The sequence below is a fragment of the Ovis aries genome, chromosome 10 (genome assembly GCF_016772045.2).
Source record: "Ovis aries strain OAR_USU_Benz2616 breed Rambouillet chromosome 10, ARS-UI_Ramb_v3.0, whole genome shotgun sequence".
Lineage (NCBI taxonomy): Eukaryota > Metazoa > Chordata > Mammalia > Artiodactyla > Bovidae > Ovis > Ovis aries.
The window spans coordinates 50,914,619-50,936,929 of NC_056063.1; the positions used below are offsets into that span (position 1 = coordinate 50,914,619).

Below are 22,311 nucleotides of genomic sequence, written 5' to 3' on the forward strand. Positions count from 1 at the left end.
GTCAGGAACGGTGGCGGTAAGGAGATACCCCTCATCCAAGGTAAGGAGTAGCAGCTGTGCTTTGCTGGAGCAGCCGTGAAGAGATACTCCCACATCCAAGGTAAGAGAAACCCAAGTAAGATGGTAAGTGTTGCAAGAGGGCATTAGAGGGCAGACACACTGAAACCATACTCACAGAAAACTAGTCATTCTAATCACATTAGGACCACAGCCTTGTCTAACTCAATGAAACCAAGCCATGCCCGTGGGGCAACCCAAGACGGGCGGGTCATGGTGGAGAGGTCTGACAGAACGTGGTCCACTGGAGAAGGAATGGCAAGCCACTTCAGTATTCTTGCCTTGAGAACCCCATGAACAACATGAAAAGGCAATATGATAGGATACCAAAAGAGGAACTCCCCAGGTCATTAGGTGCCCAATATGCTACTGGAGATCAGAGGAGAAATAAATACAGAAAGAACGAAGGGATGGAGCCAAAGCAAAAACAATACTCAGCTGTGGATGTGACTGGTGATAGAAGCAAGATCCGATGCTGTAAAGAGCAATATTGCATAAGAACCTGGAATGTGAGGTCCATGAATCAAGGCAAATTGGAAGTGGTCAAACAAGAGATGGCAAGAGGGGACGTCAACATTCTAGGAATCAGCGAACTAAAATGGACTGGAATGGCTGAATTTAACTTAGATGACCATTATATCTACTACTGCGGGCAGGAATCCCTCAGAAGAAATGGAGTAGCCATCATGGTCAACAAAAGAGTCCGAAATGCAGTACTTGGATGCAATCTCAAAAATGACAGAATGATCTCTGTTTGTCTCCAAGGCAAACCATTCAATATCATAGTTATCCAAGTCTATGCCCCAACCAGTAATGCTGAAGAAGCTGAAGTTGAACGGTTCTATGAAGACCTACAAGACCTTTTAGAACTAACACCCAAAAAAGATGTCCTTTTCATTATAGGGGACTGGAATGCAAAAGTAGGAAGTCAAGAAACACAGGGACTAACAGGCAAATTTGGCCTTGGAATGCAGAATGAAGCAGGGCAAAAACTAATAGAGTTTTGCCAAGAAAATGCACTGGTCATAGCAAACACCCTCTTCCAACAACACAAGAGAAGACTCTACACACGGATATCACCAGATGGTCAACACCGAAATCAGACTGATTATATTCTCTGGAGCCAAAGATAGAGAAGCTCTATACAGTCAACAAAAACAAGACCAGGAGCTGACTGTGGCTCAGATCATGAACTTCTTATTACCAAATTCAGACTTAAATTGAAGAAAGTAGGGAAAACCACTAGACCATTCAGGTATGACCTAAATCAAATCCCTTATGATTATACAGTGGAAGTGAGAAATAGATTTAAGGGCCTAGATCTGATAGATAGAGTGCCTGATGAACTATGGAATGAGGTTCGTGACATTGTGCAGGAGACAGGGATCAAGATCATCCCCATGGAAAAGAAATGCAAAAAAGCAAAATGGCTGTCTGGGAGGCCTTAAAAATAGCTGTGAATAGAAGAGAGGCGAAAAGCAAAGGAGAAAAGGAAAGATAAAGGCATCTAAATGCAGAGTTCCAAAGAATAGCAAGAAGAGATAAGAAAGCCTTCTTCAGTGATCAATGCAAAGAAATAGAGGAAAACAACAGAATGGGAAAGACTAGAGATCTGTTCAAGAAAATTAGAGATACCAAGGGAACATTTCATGCAAAGATGGGCTCGATAAAGGACAGAAATGGTATGGACCTAACAGAAGCAGAAGATATTAAGAAGAGCTGGCAAGAATACACAGAAGAACTGTACAAAAAAGATCTTCATGACCCAGATAGTCATGATGATGTGATCACTAATCTAGAACCAGACATCTTGGAATGTGAAGTCAAGTGGGCCTTAGAAAGCATCACTACAAACAAAGCTGGTTGAGGTGATGGAATTCCAATTGAGCTGTTTCAAATCCTGAAAGATGATGCTGTGAAAGTACTGCACTCAATATGCCAGCAAATTTGGAAACTCAGCAGTGGCCACAGGACTGGAAAAGGGAAGTTTTCATTCCAATCCCAAAGAAAGGCAATGCCAAAGAATGCTCAAACTACCGCACAATTGCACTCATCTCACATACTAGTAAAGTAATGCTCAAAATTCTCCAAGCCAGGCTTCAGCAATACGTGAACCGTGAACTCCCTGACATTCAAGCTGGTTTTAGAAAAGGCAGAGGAACCAGAGATCAAATTGCCAACATCCGTTGGATCATGGAAAAAGCAAGAGAGTTCCAGAAAAACATCTATTTCTGCTTTATTGACTATGCCAAAGCCTTTGACTGTGTGGATCACAATAAACTGTGGAAAATTCTGAAAGAGATGGGAATACCAGACCACCTGACCTGCCTCTTGAGAAATCTGTATGCAGGTCAGGAAGCAACAGTTAGAACTGGACGTGGAACAACAGACTGGTTCCAAATAGGAAAAGGAGTATGTCAAGGCTGTATATTGTCACCCTGCTTATTTAACTTCTATGCAGGGTACATCATGATAAACGCTGGACTGGAAGAAACACAAGCTGGAATCAAGATTGCTGGGAGAAATAGCAATAACCTCAGATATGCAGATGACACCACCCTTATGGCAGAAAGTGAAAAGGAACTAAAAAGCCTCTTGATGAAAGTGGAAAAGGAGAGTGAAAAAGTTAGCCTAAAGCTCAACATTCAGAAAATGAAGATCATGGCATCTGGTCCCATCACTTCATGGGAAATAGATGGGGAAACAGTGGAAACAGTGTCAGACTTTATTTTTTTTTTTGCGGGGGGGGGGGCTCCAAAATCACTGCAGATGGTGACTGCAGCCATGAAATTAAAAGACGCTTATTAAAAGTTATGACCAACCTAGATAGCATATTCAAAAGCAGAGACATTACTTTGCCAACTAAGGTCCATCTAGTCAAGGCTATGGTTTTTCCTGTGGTCATGTATGGATGTGAGAGTTGGACTGCGAAGAAGGCTGAGCACCGAAGAATTGATGCTTTTGAACTGTGGTGTTGGAGAAGATTCTTGAGAGTCCCTTGGACTGCAAGGAGATCCAACCAGTCCATTCTGAAGGAGATCAGCCCTGGGATTTCTTTGGAGGGAATGATGCTAAAGCTGAAACTCCAGTACTTTGGACACCTCATGAGAAGAGCTGACTCATTGGAAAAAACTCTGATGCTGGGAGGGATTGGGGGCAGGAGGAGAAGGGGACGACAGAGGACGTGATGGCTGGATATCATCCAAATATTTAGTTAAAAGCAAACTTTTTCCTCTGTTTTATACTATTGGTACTGAAGGTCAACACTTAGTTCTATTCTCAGGAGCCACCAATTATGGTATGAAATGTTGATGAGAATTACCAGGAAATGAGACAAAACACAGCTTAGGGAAAGGGGGACCAGAGTAAGAAAATAGAAATGAAGCATGAGATACAACACAAAAGAATAGAGAGAAAACTAAAAGTGTGTGCATTATGGAGTATATGCATATAGAACAGATAATATTACCAAATCTCACCAACACAGCCTGTTGATAAATAGAGCTGAGCTTATTATCACAGTAAGGGAGAACACCAACTCTATAGAGCTTTGTTTGTATCTCAGAAGCCAAGTTTAGTTTCAGGTAAGTATTTCAATGTAGAACTTGATTAAGACTGGTAAAGATCAGGATATAATAGTTTAAGACTGGTGAAAGAACAAGGTGAGAATTTTGAAGCAAGAAATTCAAAGTGTTTCAGGGTATAAATTTTCTATTGAAATGCTGAAGGGTCTTTTGGGAAGTTCCTGTAATGAAAAATAAATTAATTTGCCTGAATAAGAGTCTCCCAGAATAGTAAAATTATGCCAATGAAAACAATGCAATAGTAAAATCATGTTCAGGTAGCCCATAAGCTGTGCAGGGTATATAATCTCAGTTCTCAGTATAATACATACATGTGTAAATATTTAATATACTTTATCAACTGCTATATTACACAGCTCCAGGGACCACTGTCCATATCACAGTCTGGTAAATAATTTTCCTGAATTAGGCAACGTGAGATCCCTATTATAGCTGTAGCATGTATTAAAATAAGTTTAAGGTAGAGTCTAATACACTGCATATGACATAAATTATTTATAGCACATCCCATTTAGCATCTATTTATGATAAACATAAAGCACCAGAGTCCCCTTACAACTTAATGAAATATCATTCCATATATTCTGATTTTTTTTTCCATAGGAACTGTGAATTTGTCAGTAGGAAATTACTCAAAGAAGCTAAGAGAGGCATTTTTGAAGTTCTAACATCTAGCAAAGTACGTGACCCATACTACACCACCAAGGAACACAAACGCTAAATAATATTAAGCCTACCTCTCAACTGACCGAAAATTCATTAACATGTTTTTTTTTAAATAACAGAGTAATGATGATGTTAACTTTTTAAAAATATATATACATAATCCCCTCTGGGGGCAGTGAGTCCTATGTGAAGGTCAGCAGGACCCTCAGGGTAACCAATGACCTTACACCCTGGTCTATAGTGGGGGAGTTCAGTTCCTCCCACAACACAGTACAGATGGGAACGTGTCCTGAAGGAGTGAGCCGGACAGAGTACAGAGGGAAAGGAGCGCTTCCAGACCACCCAGGACAAGAAGTGGCCAGTGCAAAGCTAAAGGGTGGCTGGTTCAGGAAACGATGGAGCTTAACCATTTGATTAGGGCAGAGGACAAGCTGGACAGGTGACAGGAACATACTCACGGAAGGCCAAGCGTGCCACCTCAAAGACTGGATGATCCTGGGGAGAAGGAGGAGCCTTGGGAGGGTTTTAAACTGAGGATAAACTTGGTGAGAGTCACGTTTTAGGAAAGTCCCTCTGCCCGAGGTGAGCGCAGTTCGGGTACGTGGTAACAACCCGTATCCGGACAGGCTCCCTTTGCCATACCCTCTACGTAGGATTTGTGGCATATCTGGTTCCTCATGGATCAAACAAACACCAACAAGCTCAATATCTGTGACTCTGGAGCCCCTCCAAATGGAGGTTGATCTCAGTTTAAACTCTAGCAAGGACATGAACAAGGCACCTACCTGCAAGAGCGATGGGGTTGCCAATGAACCACATTCTTCTTGGATGCACAGCCAACCAAACGCTGAAACGCCGAGGTTTGCACCAGAGAAAGGGCTTGTCCCTGAGACAGCCAAAAGAGGAGATGGCAGAATAGACCTCAAATGTGCCTCGCAGGTGAGGAGCTCAGGATGAAACTGAGACATGGGGAGCGTGGAAAGCCAGCTGGAGAGAAGGAAAACGTGCAGTAATTATCATTCTGCGCAGGCGCAGCTAAGCTGCACGCTTCTTAACAGGGCACCGGTGCTCTGTGGGTGGAGTTTTTGGCCCTCTGAAACGTCACTCATCTGATACTGCAGCTGCTGCTGCTAAGTCACTTCAGTCGTGTCCGACTCTGTGCGACCCCGTAGACGGCAGCCCACCAGGCTTCCCCGTCCCTGGGATTCTCCAGGCAAGAACACTGGAGTGGGTTTCCATTTCCTTCTCCAGTGCCTGAAAGTGAAAAGTGAAAGTGAAGTTGCTCAGTCGTGTCCGACTCTTCACGACCCCATAGACTGCAGCCTACCAGGTTCCTCCGTCCATGGGATTTGCCAGGCAAGAGTACTGGCGTGGGTTGCCGTTGCCGTCACCCCATCTGATACTAGCACATGCCCAGTTGGAGGAGCACTGATCCAAGCAAGTCCTAAGCAGCTGGAGCTCTAACTGGACACAGCTGATTCAAAGTTCCTGAAAACGAGTTTGCACAGATGTCATATTGTTTAGGCTACCTGATGCTTGGAGGATATGCAAGTTTTCCTAAAAACAATTAAATTTAGCTTGATTAGTGTAGGCAGGTTAAATTTGTTATAAAGTAAGTTGTTTAACCAATCAGGCTTCCCAGGTGGCGCTAGTGGTAAAGAACCCACCTACCAAAGCAGGAGACAGAAGAGACACGGTTGATCCCTGGGTGGGGAATATCCCCTGGAGGAAGGCATGGCAACCCCCTCCAGGATTCTTGCCTGGAGAATCCCACGGACAAAGGAGACTGGTGGGCTACAGTCCTTGGGGTCGCAAAGAGTCAGACGCCACTGAAGCAACTCAGCAGACGGGCACAGTATAACAGATCTGTCTGGTGACTACCCTTGGTTTCAGGGATTTCAGGGGGAAATGGATGAATATTTAGCAGACAAAGCTAGCAGATTTCAGTGACCAACTATATCAAACTTTCTTTCCCAAGGTCACTGCCACAGACCAGGCTTTTACTATTTTTTTGGCCTAGATTTTGAATGCATTCACTAAACTGCAGTTTCCCAGGGCCCAGCTTCTGTCCAAATATACTAGGTGGATTGGAGCAAATTGAAGCACGTCACTTGCCAGGTTACTGGTCTTCATGGCTCCCATTTCTCAATAGGTGAAGTTCAAACTCTTTTAAAATATCTGTTAGCTATCTAATAGCTACGACCTTCATGATGAGAGCCCTTGCTTGTCAGGAGACTTGTCTCCCACCACCACCCTGCCCCACCTCCATGGGAACACTAACTGTACTTTGGGATTAAAGAATGAGTTGTGATCTCAGAAATATGCCATCCTTTCTCATTCATCTATTGTTCAACAGAGGCCACTCCACTTCCACTGGCTCTTCCAGGCTCAGGGAAGGCATCACCTCCTTGAGGACTTGCCACCCACTCCAAAGCGCTGTGAGCCCCTCCTGGCAGCTTGCGTGTAGTGAGTCTGGTCTGGATTACCCAGCATATCTGTTATAGTGTAACTTCTCTTGTTTTCTAATTAACTCCTTGCAACTACACCACAAGCTCATGGAGGTCAAGGACTGTATCTTCTCCACCTCTGAATACTCAGCATCTAGCTTGGCTTACAAAAACTATTTGTTGAGTGAAAAAAAGGGGTAGAGCCAAGACTCAACCCCCACCTTAAATCTAGTGCTTTTCTCAACATATCACAGCAAATAAGACTGATACATCATGGTAGAGTATTTAAGGGACCATTCTATTAATACTTAACGCCTACACTGACTCCTCAAAATGCTTAATTACATGTAGTGCAAAATATTTCAGTTTTAGTCCTATAGTTAGCAAGAGGATACAGTATCCATTTATTGAATTACAAACACACTTGAAAATATTCTGATACCTATTTTATATAAACACATTTATATCTATCAACAAATGCCCTTAATCTTTTTACTGAGGAGTTAACTCAATTTTAGTTTTGTATTTTCTTATCCTCTTTCTCTCACTTGCTATCTATGTGGGTAAACAGAAAACAAAAGGGGTAAATGCAGATCTGTCCATATGGTTATCTTTTGTCTTTTTATACCTATCAGCAAAAGTTTCCATTGGGAAAGCAGCTGAAAATTAGTAACAGACGATGTACTTTCATTGTAGCCATGAAATTAAAAGATGCTTGCTCCTTGGAAGAAAAGCTATAACCAACCTAGACAGCATATTAAAACGCAGAGACATTACCAACAAAGGTCTGTCTAGTCAAAGCTATGGTTTTTCCAGTAGTCATGTATGGATGTGAGAGTTGGACTATAAAGAAAGATGAGCACCAAAGAATTGATGCTTTTGAACTGTGGTGTTGGAGAAGACGCTGAAACTCCAATACTTTGGCCACCTGATTCGAAGAACTGACTCATTGGAAAAGACCCTGATGCTGAGAAAGATTGAAGGCAGGAGGAGAAGGGGATGACAGAGGATGAGATGGCTGGATGGCATCACCTACTCGATGGACATGAGTTTGAGTAAACTTCGAGAGTTGGTGATGGACAGGGAGGCCTGGTGTGCTGCAGTCCATGGGGTCCCAAAGAGTCAGAGACACAACTGAGCGACTGAACTGAACTGAACTGAATGTACTTTCATAAATGTTTCTAACAATTATCTTTGTTGTCTCTGATTCAAAGAATTATCAGTGAACAAATTTTAAGTAGCAACAATCCAACCCATGCAGATTTTGTAAAGGACTCTAACCAAGGTCTTCTCTCTTATTACAAAGGTAAAACCAATAAGTCAAGGAAACAGGCAGCAATGTATTTATTGGAAATGAACTAGACATTACATTAACCAAATGAAGATGTAACAATGCATGAAGCATAATTGGTGCAACATTTAAAAGATCACAAAGTAAAAAGAAAATTCATTTTCAAAAGAAATATTGCATCCAAGGCAAGCCCTGAACACCATAATACAACTGATAACATTGACTGTGAAGATCCAGAATAAAATTTAAACCAAACAACTGAAAGAAAAAGTTTCTTTTCCCAACTTGAAGGTTCCCTGGCTACCACCTGTGTATCATACACACCAGGTAATTTTCATCACCAGACAGTAACCAATGATATTTATCATATTCCTCATAAGAAAATACCTCTCCTACAAATAGAGAAATCTGAGGGAAATCCAAGCAACAAAACAGTTGGTGGCCCCAACTGATTAGGTCAGCATTTTCTAGAATCTAGAAATTACATTAACTTTACTAGTAAGACTTCATTTTCTTCTGAGACACTGCCTGGATGAGAGGGCGTGCTGATTGTAACATTACATTTACTACACTACACTACATTCCACTGAGTAGCTGGTCGGTTGTGGGGTGAGAGGGGATGTTCAGATCCTTATCCATTCATCAAACATTTCTGAAACTTTTAGAGCTTTACTTTTCTACTCTGTAATACATTGTAGCTTGTATATAACAAACTCCCTTTGAAGAAAATTATCCCAGATAATCCATCTCTGATAATACAAGTACTGCAAAAAGCAGTGATGAAAAATATTGTTTGGAAAGGCAAAATTGCTGCATCCACTTTCCGAGGCACTGTCATAGAATCATCTCTGAAATGGAGAAATTCCATGTGTAAGTTAAAAATCCCTTTCCTTCCATTCACCCAGCATGCATGAATGTCTTCTTATAATCTCTCTGTAGACTGAGAAAGTCAGGAGTCCAAATGCAGAACTGTAGGTTTTAGAAAGGCTTTCTCCTTCCCTTCCCATGGATTTCAAGTTTGTTTTAAACACTCCACAGTTCTCATAAATGCTCATGTGGAAGGGGAGGATGATTACAACCTTATCAGACCTGTCAATTGACAAAAAAAAGTATCTCAACACAGTATCTCATCTTTAGAAAACCTACCCTCCATTTAAGGTAGAGAGAACTAAGACAAGAGTTCCCACATTTTAGTGGGAAATGGCAAATCCTTGTCACTAACTATGGCACCAAGTAGTTCATTCAGGACAAATTTCAATAAAAAGGTAGAAAGTTAATCTTGACAATTTACGTATGCTCAGTCGCTCAGCCATGTCCGACTCTTTGTGACCCCATGGACTGTAGTCGGCCAGGCTCCTCAGGCCATGAGATTTTCCAGGCAAGAATACTGGAGTGGGTTGCCATTTCCTACTCCAGGGCTAGACACTTTAGGTCCTAAATTAATTTTTAAGGACTGATATGTTTAGTTTAACAAAACGCTGGTCTAATTTACTAGAAAATTAGTAATGTTCTCTTTCACCTTGAGCTGGATGGGCAGACTCAGCCACTGTCTTGTTTCCTCCTTACATACAACTAAAGTAATGCCTGACCAGACTCAAAATGCATGTAGATGCGACATGCTCATTGGCACAAAGCAGGCAGCAGGGGAAGGCCCCTACTTTCCTGAAAAACTCAGAGGAGATTTACTGGCAATCAGTCATTTTCCTCATATATATATAATGTCAGTAAATTTTAAGACAGATGCACATAAAGTTACACAAATGTTTCCACCTCTCCACCACTGCGTGAAACATGCCATTCTTTGGAGAAAAAAATACATTCATTTTTTTCAAGTATATTTCAATATACAAAGATGTTCTAGCTTTGTTTCACTACAAAGACAAACAGATGTCACATGTGTCCAAGGGGAACTTCATTCTAACTTCCCTTTGTTGTGGATTTCATGAAGTTTTGATTTCTTTTTTAAAAAAATTGCTGTAAATATGCATCTACTTTTATCTGAAAGCATGAACTCTTCAAGTCCATTTTATATATATGTACATAGTCAACAAGGACAGCAAAAAACAGTCTACATATGTACAATGGTTTAGAACTGGCATGCTCTGAGGACAGCAAGGGCCACTGGCTCTGACGGGCTCACAGCTGATTCAGTGATTGTCAGCTCTGGTGGCCAGCGCTGGGCCAGCAGCATGCAGACTCCTCCAGACTGTAGCATCCTTGAATGGTCATGTCCTGCTGAGGTGGCAAGTCTTCATGGCTTGTTTCCTGTCTTGGCTTTGTTGTTAGGGTTGCAGTTTAAGTCTCTCAGCAGTGGTTCGCAGTTGGCTAGAATATCTGCAGGCAGCAGCTTCCAGATCTGCTCCACTGCCTTCTGATAAGCCATCTTCTCCTGTTCCAGAGTCCGGATCAAAGACTTCATTTTGGTCTCTCTGGTTAAAAGATTTTCCAGGTTGGACTCCAAGGTCTGAATTTTAGCATGAGCTATCTGTTTGGGGCCAAAACAGAAACACAAAATCCGCCAAATCAAAAATCTGAAGGTTTTGGTTCATTATCACAGCAGCAGTCAGAACTTATATATATTAGCTAATCATATCATATTACTTAGTACATCTTAGTATAGGAAGCAAATACCCTGAAACCATCCATGACATGGCGATTTTTTATGGTTCTCAAAAATATAACTAGAGTTCTAACAAAATATATCTCATTTCACTGAATACACCAAAAATGCGATATTAAATCATCATCCCTCAGGAGTGAGGGCACTCACTCCACACACAGGTCTTCTGCTCGAGTGACTGGGATCTGACAGGGAAAAACAGGAGATTCCTGACACTGCCCTAAGGTGTTAAAAGAGGGTATTTTGCCCTCTGAGTGGAAATACAGGGTTTGCTCAACACATACGTGGGATCTTATCAGTTTTTACAGGTGTTGGATGTGCCCACATAACTTGGGGACCAGAGGGGATGACAACATTGAACTGTGAATGAAAAAATTTGCAACCATTAATAAAAACCATAATAACATAAAGTAGGTGCAAACCCACTTTCCCTAAATAAAGAAATGTTCAAATAATCATCACTGAAACATCCTAGTAATAAAGGACAATAGCCTGTTTATTTTTTTTTTCTGAAAATAGACACTGTTGTTTCTTTTTAAAAAAATTTTTATTGGAGTATAGTTGCTTTACAAGGTTATGTTAGTTTCTGCTGTAAAGTGAATCAGTTATACACATACATAAATCTCCTCTGTTTTTGGATTTCCTTCCCATTTAGGTCACCACAGAGCACTGAGTAGAGTTCCCTGTGCTATACAGTAGGTTCTCAGTAGTTATCTATTTTGTACACAGTACCCATAGTGTATACATGTCAATCCCAATCTCCCAGTTCATCCCCCTCCCCCTCCTCCACCTTGGTATCCATCACACGCGCGCGCACGCACACACACACACACACACACACACAATCTACAAACAATAAATGCCGGAGGGCTTCCCTGGCAGCTAAGCTGGTAAAGAATCCGCCTGCAAGGCAGGAGACTCCGGTTCAATTCCTGGGTCTGGAAGATCCCCTGGAGAAGGGACAGGCTACCCACTGTGGTATTCTTGCCTAGAGAATTCCATGGACAGAGGAGCTACAGTCCATGGGGTCACAGAGTCAGACACAACTGAGCAACTTTCACTTTCATATAATTAACACCTCAAACAAAGATATAATTTGGTAAATAAATGCTGGAGAAGATGTGGAGAAAATGGAACCCTCCCACACTGTTGGTGGGAATGTAAATTGGTACAGGCACTATGGAAAACAGTATACAGGTTCCTTAAAACACTGAAAACTAGAGCCTCCATATGATCCATCAATCCGACTCCTGGGCATATATCCAGTGAAAACCATAATTCAAAAAGATACATACAACCGAAGGTTCATTGCACACTATTCACAATAGCCAGAACATGGAAGCAACCTAGATGTCCATCAGCAGAGGAATGGATAAAGAAGATGTGGCACCTATACACAATGCCACAAAAAGGAACGAAATAGTACCATTTGCAGAGATGTGGATGGATCTCGAGACGGTCATACAGAGTGAAGTCAGTTTGACAGAGCAAAAACAAGTATCACATAATATTGCTTATATGTGGAATGTAGAAAAACGGTATGGATGAATTTATTTGCAAATCTTGTTTAAAAAATGATCTTTAGCAATGCACTAATACAACATTGTTGGCATTGTTTTGAATAGAAAAAGGCATAAAATGTTCTATGGGCCAGAGCTAATATAGATGAAATGAAGGAGGCCAGTGTTTCTTCTTGGGGAGCAATTACTCTAGGAACCCCTCATTTCTAAACTATTACTCTCCTAGCTATCCTTCAGAGGAGTTATCACACATCAAAACAGGGTTTTAGTGTTCCCTACTTTGGAGACATGCAGTGTTGACAAAGTGACAGGTAAGCAGAAACCAAGGAGCCATTGGGTACTTAAGCTGTAACTCAGAATCCCTCTCCCCACACTCCCTACCCTCTACCTCTTGGCTCCCTGGAAGCTTTACTTTCTCACCTCCCACTCCTCTGATCACATGGAAACCCCACTCCTTGAGGCTTGGATACTTCATATAGGTTACAGCATACTTCATATAGGTTACAGATGTGCAATATTGCTGCTACTGCTGCTGCTAAGTTGCTTCAGTCGTGTCCGACTCTGTGCGACCCCATAGACGGCAGCCCACCAGGCTCCCTCATCCCTGGGATTCTCCAGGCAAGAATACTGGAATGGGTTGCCATTTCCTTCTCCAATGCATGAAAGTGAAAAGTCAAAGTGAAGTCGCTCAGTTGTGTCCAACTCTTAGTGACCCCATGGACTGCAGCCTACCAGGCTTCTCCATCCATGGGATTTTTCAGGCAAGAGTACTGGAGTGGGGTGCCATTGTCTTCTCCACCCTTACCTGCAAACGTCATCATTTTCACCACCTGGAGAGGCCCCATATAGGTTACAGATATGCAATATTACTTTACACTAAATCACTTATCACATTTGTAAGAGTGCACTGATAAATAAATACATAGTTTATATTCTAAAGAGATCTTGAAGAGAAAATTAGAGATACCGAGGGAACATCTCATGCAAAGATGGGCTCAATAAAGGACAGAAATGGTATGGACCTAACAGAAGCAGAAGATATTAAGAAGAGCTGGCAAGAATACATGGAAGAACTGTACAAAAAAGATCTTCTTGACCCAGATAATCACGATGGTGTGATCACTCATCTAGAGCCAGACATCCTGGAATGTGAAGTCAAGTGGGCCTTAGAAAGCATCACTACTAACAAAGCTAGTGGAGGTGATGGAATTCCAGTTGAACTATTTCAAATCCTGAAAGATGATGCTGTGAAAGTGCTGCACTCAATATGCCAGCAAATTTGGAAAACTCAGCAGTGGCCACAAGACTGGAAAAGGTCAGTTTTCATTCTAGTCCCAAAGAAAGGCAATGCGAAAGAATGCTCAAACTACCGCCCAATTGCACTCATCTCACAAGCTAGTAAAGTAATGCTCAAAATTCTCCAAGTCAGGCTTCAGCAATAGGTGAACCGTGAACTTCCTGATGTTCAAGCTGGCTTTCAAAAAGGCAGAGGAACCAGAGATCAAATTGCCAACATCTGCTGGATCATGGAAAAAGCAAGAGAGTTCCAGAAAAACATCTATTTCTGCTTTATTGACTATGCCAAAGCCTTTGACTGTGTGGATCACAATAAACTGTGGAAAATTCTGAAAGGGATGGGAATACCAGACGACCTGACCTGCCTCTTGAGAAATCTGTACGCAGGTCAGGAAGCAACAGTTAGAACTGGACATGGAACAACAGACTGGTTTCAAATAGGAAAAGGAGTATGTCAAGGCTGTATATTGTCACCCTGCTTATTTAACTTATATGCAGAGTACATCATGAGAAATGCTGGGCTGGAAGAAGCACAAGCTGGAATCAAGATTGCCGGGAGAAATATCAATGACCTCAGATATGCAGATGACACCACCGCTATGGCAGAAAGTGAAGAGGAACTAAAAGCCTCTTGATGAAAGTGAAAGAGGAGAGTGAAAAAGTTGGCCTAAAGCTCAACATTCAGAAAATGAAGATCACGGCATCCAGTCCCATCACTTCATGGGAAATAGATGGGGAAACAGTGGAAACAGAGTCAGACTTTATTTTGGGGGGCTCCAAAATCACTGCAGATGGTGACTGCAGCCATGAAATTAAAAGACACTTACTCCTTGGAAGAAAAGTTATGACCAACCTAGATAGCATATTCAAAAGCAGAGACATTACTTTGCCAACTAAGGTCCGTCTAGGCAAGGCTATGGTTTTTCCTGTGGTCATGTATGGATGTGAGAGTTGGACTGTGAAGAAGGCTGAGCACCGAAGAATTGATGCTTTTGAACTGTGGTGTTGGAGAAGACTCTTGAGAGTCCCTTGGACTGCAAGGAGATCCAACCAGTCCATTCTAAAGGAGATCAACCCTGGGATTTCTTTGGAGGCAATGATGCTAAAGCTGAAACTCCAGTACTTTGGCCACCTCATGTGAAGAGTTGACTCATTGGAAAAGACTGTGATGCTGGGAGGGATTGGGGGCAGGAGGAGAAGGGGACAACAGAGGATGAGATGGCTGGATGGCATCACTGACTTGATGGACGTGAGTCTGAGTGAACTCTGGGAGTTGGTGATGGACAGGGAGGCCTGGCGTGCTGTGTGATTCATGGGGTCGCAAAGAGTCGAACATGACTGAGTGACTGAACTGAACTGAACTTATATTCTGAAGTAACTGTGAGAGAGCTCATCCTTAGGTAGGTTGATAAGGAGTCCAGGGCCCTTGAGGAAGAAGGGTCCAAGGCCTTAGAGAAGGAGAAGGGGGTCTGAGGCTCTCAAGGAGAAAGGGAGGAACAGGAATTTTTTTTCTACATTGCTTTGTCTTAGCCAATATAACAATGTATCTTGCTCAGGACATGTTTCTCCTTAACAAGAACGTTCTGACTAATTTTGTTATTTTAACAAAATTATGGGAGTGGGTCTGGTAAGACCTCTCTTTCTATTGTTAGCTCCAATCCTGTTATGTTAAAATGTAAATTGTGGGAGTGGATCTGGTAAGACCTTTACAACCTTGAGACATTCTTTTGATTTACTGTAATAACTAATTGAAAAAGTATATAACTCCCTTGCTGAAACTAGTAAGGGGGGCATTCTCAGGCCCCCTTCTGATGTCTATGTCAGAAGCATTCTCTGTCCCTTTTTCACTTTAATAAAACTCTGGTACACAAAAGCTCTTGAAGGATCAAGTCTGGGCCCTGGCTAAATCGTCTTTGAAGATCAACACATTAAGCTATCAGCTGCAAATTTCTTCATGGCAAGGATTACATGTTACCTGTTTTCATTCACTTTTCTCCTTTCCATTTCTGTGAGTTTTACTCTAGACAGTTCTCATCTTCCCCAATCAGATTTCTACAAATAATTGCTAGCTGGTCTCCCTACCTTCTCTCCCCATTCTAATCTGTCCTCATCAAGGTTTTTCCAGACTGATCTTCCTAAAGTATGGTTCAAAAATTTTGAGAGATTTCTCTCTCAACATGATTAAAGCTGTGTTCTTCTTCTTGACCTTGAAAGTTATTTACAAATCCACCTCCATCATGTTTACCCCACTTCTCCCCAATGTAAATCTTAAGAGGATTTAAGTTTCCTCTAAGTTCTGCCATATTATCTAGCTTTCAACACTCCCCACTCCTCACTCATTCCTCCCACCAAGCCTCTAGAGTCCAGCTCAAGCCCCAAGACCTCCAGAACTTTCCCAGTTTCCTCTAGTCAATCCCTCCCAACTTGAACTTAAACCAAACATTCAAAACCCAGTAAGTTTTGAATCAGATTCTGCTCTGAACTGCCATTTAATTATTTTGTGAGAGGAGATTTTCTCTCCCAACTGATACTTAAATCAGCCTGTGCACTTGTAGCCCCCAGGGCACTTGGACACAATCTGACACATAGGTCAACAGTCAGCAATGGCTCAATCTACACCACAGCTCTATCCTTCCTGGGATGGTTCTATGCAGGAGAGGAGGCACTCAACAGCTTTTATGGTCAAATCGTCATCTCTGTACCTGTAATTTTTCTAGAAGGTCCATGTTTTGTCTTTTCAGTTGGCTGTTGGCCCTCTCCAGCTTCTCCATGGGCTCGCTCTCCTCGCAAGCATAGGAAGATTCTTGGAGTTCATCCTGTAGCACGTGATACTCCACCTCATAGGCATGTAACTGTTTAGAAATATCCATCTCAAAAACCTGCAGTGAAAACAGGGGTCAGTCTGACCTTCAGGATGTACACAAAGATACATCTGTGTATCTAAGGTACTTCATGTAGATTTCCCAGTACTTCTTAATGAGGAACAGCATGACATACCAAACAAAGGGAATTGTAACAAGTGTGACTGTCAAATAAGGACAAACAGATGATTTCTATACAATTGAAACATTTTCATGACAAGGCCAAGACACTAGAGAAGTTAAGGTCCAAAGATATTTTGCAACTAAAATATACATAATCTAGGAATGGCCTCCCAAAGTGTTGCCTACCAGATACACATGAGTAACTGAGTAACCCTTACACAAGAGATAAGGAGATCATCTTTGCTGGTTAATAAGCAAAACTGCACAGGGCAGTTCTATAATAATAAGATCAAAAGCCCTTCTAATTATTTGTCAAGGAGGTAGAAAGGGCTTGTACTAAATATTTTCATCCATTTTCTAATCCATACAAGTCTCTTAGAATTCACTAACATATCCTACCAGAGAGAGAATCTTAAAATTGCACACCATGGGAACTATACATACGTATTCAATCACTCAGTTGTGTCCAACTCTGTGACACCATGGACTGTTCCTCTGTCCATGGGATTTTCCAGGCAACAGTACTGGAGTGGGTTGCCATTTCCTTCTCCAGGGGATGTTCGCGATGCAGGGATCAAACCCGCATCTCCTGCATTGGCAGGTGCATTCTGTAGCACTGAGCCACTTGGGAATTGGGCACTGTATAGAGCTGTTTAATTGCAGCTGCCTCTGCTCTCCCATATTGTCACCCATTAGGAAGACAGTTTGCTTCAAAGTTAAGAGAACAAGTAACTCCTCCTTAGTCTAAACTTGCAAGAGAAAGTGAGCTGCCATTTAAGCACTGATATCCACACTAACACTGTTGGGAGAGAAGAAACCACAAAAAAATCTCACTGACTTACTTGCACTACTACTATTAGAGATACTCAAATCTTAGAATTGAAATGATATTTCGTGACAATATTGTTATTCTTTTTAAATAAGCATCTTTTTTTACCCCTACCCAGTGAGTATGAACACAGTGGACTATACTATACAACCCTTAAAAATGAGAGCATTGAGATATTTATTGGCATGCAAAAATGTCCAATACTCTACAAATATTTTAATAAAAAATCATTACACAACAGTATGTACAGTATAATTACAGACTCGTAAGAGGAAAAAGACTTTGATGCTGGGAGGGATTGGGAGCAGGAGGAGAAGGGGACGACAGAGGATGAGATGGGTGGATGGCATCATTGACTCAATGGACGTGAGTCTGAATGAACTCCGGGAGTTGGTGATGGACAGGGAGGCCTGGCGTGCTGCGATTCATGGGGTCGCAAAGGGTCGGACACAATTGAGCGACTGAACTGAACTGAACTGAACTCTCTAAGCTCTATCTTCAGTCTTACCACCGATCTACATTGAAAAACTTATGAATCATCACAGGCAAGGACTCAATCACCTTGCCTGGGCACAGCCACACAATGTGACAAGGAGAAATTACACCATAGTTTCATTTCTAGGTAAAATGTATCTGATCAAATTTTAAAATGGTCAAGCAAAACACATGTTTATGCCAAAACATTTAATAATATAATTAGTAGAGAAACTGCTATATAATCTTATACCTTATTATTACCATTTAAATCATACCTGGGTAATTATTTTTTCCATTTCAGATGAATTCATATCAGGGAGAGTGATTTTAAGGAATTCAACAATATTTTCAAAGTTTTCACATTCCATTATGAGCGTCTCTTGGTTGCTCAGCAGGCTTAGGGCAACCTTAAATATAACTTCAGTTCCCTGAAGAAAAATAATATCTGAAAAAAAAGATACATAATTTTCATGATCAAAATGATGCCTCTACTATTGTAAAACGTGACCTCTGTGTGTTAATGTGGTTTTTTGCATGGTTGTGTGTATGTGTGTGTGTGTATGGTGGTTGTTTTAATTACTGCAACAAAACCACAGAATATTTTACAAAATAAAACTGGTCAAAATAACCTAGTTTGAATTAAATAATAATATGACAAAAACAAATAATCAGTTGTTTAACTATTCTTCTTACTTATTTAGGAACCTCAGATAAGGTCAATGTAAAAAGAAAAAGATAAATTGTATATTTGTTTGTCCACGTATTTATAATTTTTAGTGCAGCAGCAGCAGTTGCAAAATTTAACAGAGACTGATATTTAGATTTTCTTCATGAGGAGAATACAAAAACAAGTCAACATAATCAATAGTTTAGGATTATTTAAACTCTCATTTCCATAATATAAAACTACAAGAACCAGTTAATATGTAATTAAACCTGTACTAGGGAAAAAAATCTAAAGAAAAAAAAACTTTAAAAGAAAAATCAAAATCAGGGTATAACCTAAATCTGAATAGAAAAAAAAAAGGCTACCCTAACTCTGAAAGTGAAAGTGAAGGTGCTCTGTCCTGTCCAACTCTTTGTGACCCCGTGGACCGTAGCCCACCAGGCTCCTCTGTCCTTGGGATTTTCCCAGGCAAGAGTACTGGAGTGGGTTGCCATGACCTTCTCCAGGGGATCTGCCTGACCCAGGGATCAAACCTGGGTCTCCTGCATTGCAGGCAGACGTTTTACGTCTGAGCCACCAGAGCTTCACCCTAACTCTGAACTTTGCTCCAAACAGATGTAAACACACAATAGTTTTGAAAAGTACTAAATACTTTTGTATGCGCATTCCTCTCAATCCATGCCATTCTGTAGTCAGTAATAAACAAGAGGGGGTTGTTAAAAATGAGGGAACCATGAAACAATCACTTCAAACAGGGTCATTTTCTTCTTGCTCACACATCTTTCCCTTTGCTGACAGTCTCTTCTTCACTCAGTTCTAAGAATGGAGTGGCTACTGTAGAGCTGACAGCATCATTCATATTCTCTTAGCAGAAAACAGATGACTGGGGAGGTATGTTTCCTGAATTCAGATATCAAGCTTCCTAGGGTAATTCAGAGAGAGATACCCTAAATATCATTTTAGATCTGATAAGCTATTTCCTGATAAGGACATATATAAATGAAAGGATTTATAGAAGACCTATAAAGAGAAACCCAAGCTCCAAAGCAAACTTCCCTGGAGAAAAAGCAATCGTGTATGCTCAATAAAAATATGGAAATTTGGTAAATATTTGATTCTGGGCATCCTTGTTTTACTCTTTTGCTGCACTTTGCCTACAAATTGTATCAGCACTAATGCAGTGTCTAATTTTTAAAGCCACAGCCCCTAGTAAGAAGGACACAGTACACTGTAATCTGGTGTTGCTGCTGCTAAGTCGCTTCAGTCGTGTCCGACTCTGCGCGACCCCATAGACGGCAATCTGGTGTTATGTATACATATTACATGTATTACTATATCTTCAGGCTTCCCTGGTAGCTCAGATGGTAAAGAATCTGGCCACAATGTAGGAGACCTGGGTTCAATCCTTGGGTTGGGAAGATCCCCTGGAGGAGGATATATCTTCAAATTTGAAGTTTCTCCAAATAACTTTATTTCCCTATAACTGATATATTCTCTTTATTCTATTTTAGTTCATTTTTTTCAATCCTGGTAATGACCTACAATCAGGCCAATACTTAAAATTTGACCAAAAGATCCAATTTAGCAAAAGCAAAGATATAAATACTGTCTACTTGCACCACAGGTACCGGATAGATGAGTGGAACAGAAAAACTGGAAGCCTCTTCTGAGGTCATCAAGCTCTCAACATTAGAATAAACCTCTGCTAAAGAGTAGTTTTTTAAAAGATGGTTTGCTTTTTAAATGACAGATTTAGACAAACCTAACTAAAGAGGTATGATAGATTTAAAAGCCTCATAAGGTAACGTAAGCTGTGTCACACTCTCTTTTTACTACACTGTGGAGCAAAGCAGCAACTCAACAACTTGCCCTGGGTCCAACCAGCTGCGCACCCAGTGTTAGAGATGGGCACCACCTCTGTACTGGCATGACAGGAGGGCACTTAAAGCAATAAAACAGGAATTCCAAATTACCTTGTTAACAATAAAAAGTCACATTAACAAGTGCCATTAGAAACAACATTGAAAGAGGTTGCTTCCATTAACCCAGTCAGAGAACATGCTGTTTCTCTGTGCTTTGAATCCAGGTTGAAGAGGACAACAGGGAAGGAAAAACAAAAAAGATAGGAAAGATGTGCATAAATATCTGAAAAAATTATACAGTGGAATTCCTTAGTTCATATTTTTTTTAATTACACTGTGATTTTTTTAGGTATAAATGAAAATAAGAATTCCATTATAGTTTACTCAAATACAGGAGCTCAACTCTTCTTCTTTCCCTTTGCATTTCAATTTAAGACTAAAATGGTTTCAAATTGCTCTCAGAATGGAGCCAGGCACATTTATTAAATTCCATTAGCAATTTGTGATTCTGTGACACGATGCTAGATAAAACAATTGGAGCACCTTATGGCTAGAAGTATACCCCTTGGAATAAATAATGCTGTTCCAATTAATCATTGGCATCTCTTACCAAACACTCTGGCTACAAATCCTAATGGAAATTGAGAGGCAAACAATGTGAGGAACCAGGGGGCAGCATAAAGACTGGGGCTGATTTCATTTTCTTCAAGATGATTGTAGAGATCTCTGTGATAATCATGAAGGAGCCTGGACAGCTGGTACATTTGAATCTAAAGTTAATTTGGAGAAGAAAAATAAAATATTATGCATTTATCTGAGTACACATAAAATAAATACTGTTTAATTTCATTACTCTAATATTTAATAACTAACTCAGGTATATTAGAGAAACAAAAGCAATATTGTTTTATTATTATGTTAAAGCTGACAGATCCAAGTTCATTTAATTGAGATCACAAAGCAAGTCACTGTAAGTCCATCTATGACTACAGAGCACATTTCTCTAACACGTGTGTTTTGGTATCGCCATGTATACATGGAAATGGTAATTATTCCTCCTGTAGGAAGGTATGGCTTTTGGAATTTAGTCAGAACCGTCCTGGCTCAGGACTCTCATGGAAGGTCCATTCTAATTTCAGACCAGTTCCAGAAAAGCTTCCATTCAAGAGAATCTACCACATCTAATTCAGAAGCAAGACCTTGTCTCTCTTTGCTGGGTCCAGCACTGGATTTATGACAGAACCCACCAGGCAATCTGCACTGCTAGGATACTGTCAGGCTTAGAAGGTTAAGGAGCCAGAAACCTGAACTGTGATTTCTAATATCTAAGATATTCCAGCAGCACATTTTCTCTTGACACAGGAGATTAAAGCAAAAAGTGCAGTCCGAATGTTTATAGTACTGAAAGAAATTATTTCACTTAGCTACTGAGCTGATTATTCATATTTAAAAAAATATTATAAAGACAGCTTATAGTAACTTTTAAAGTCTTACATGTGGGTAGTTAAAAGTAAAGCAGTAGCAAATAATAAATCTATGATTTGTGCTTTAATTTAAAATTTTATCTACAGAGTAACAGATTGAGTCATGAGTCCTTGATCAGTTATATCAGCTTAACTTCTTGGTGTGAAATACATTCAACATTTTCCTAAATCTAGCAGAACTTCTTTCTCTAGATATCATCAAAATATCATTCTTAAGTAGTATAAAAATGGCTTAAAATAACCAACTATATTATGAATTCAACTGTTTTTCAGAGCACAGAACTAAAAATCAAAGTACTATACATAAATATAGCAAATGTTTGATCTCTATCTGTGGAAACTAAGGTTCCACACAAGCCGTAAAAGGAAAGAATTAAAGAGCCACTGGAAGTCATAAAATAAGTTTAGCAGCAGTCAAGCAAAGAGGTTTAAAAAATGAGATTATAATCTCATTAAGTCATGTTGAAAAATATCATAAATTTATTTCTATTAGGCCACACACTGTTTAGAAACTAGACATACTGGGC

General features: G+C 40.6%; 1 protein-coding gene across 4 annotated transcripts in view; it reads right to left on the minus strand.

The window, feature by feature from the left end:
- Positions 1 to 8,074: 8,074 nt before the first annotated feature.
- The window catches only part of TBC1D4 (TBC1 domain family member 4), a 214,247-nt gene continuing 200,010 nt past the window's right edge, over positions 8,075 to 22,311 (minus strand). For all 4 annotated transcript variants that reach the window (XM_027973696.3, XM_027973695.3, XM_042254947.2 and 1 more), the window contains 4 exons: positions 20,911 to 21,070; positions 18,047 to 18,216; positions 16,184 to 16,360; positions 8,075 to 10,530 (listed from right to left, as the gene is read on the minus strand). In XM_027973696.3, coding sequence (XP_027829497.2) covers positions 10,297 to 10,530; positions 16,184 to 16,360; positions 18,047 to 18,216; positions 20,911 to 21,070 — 741 coding nt within the window. In that variant the 3' untranslated portion in view covers positions 8,075 to 10,296. The remainder of the gene's footprint in view (positions 10,531 to 16,183; positions 16,361 to 18,046; positions 18,217 to 20,910; positions 21,071 to 22,311) is intronic.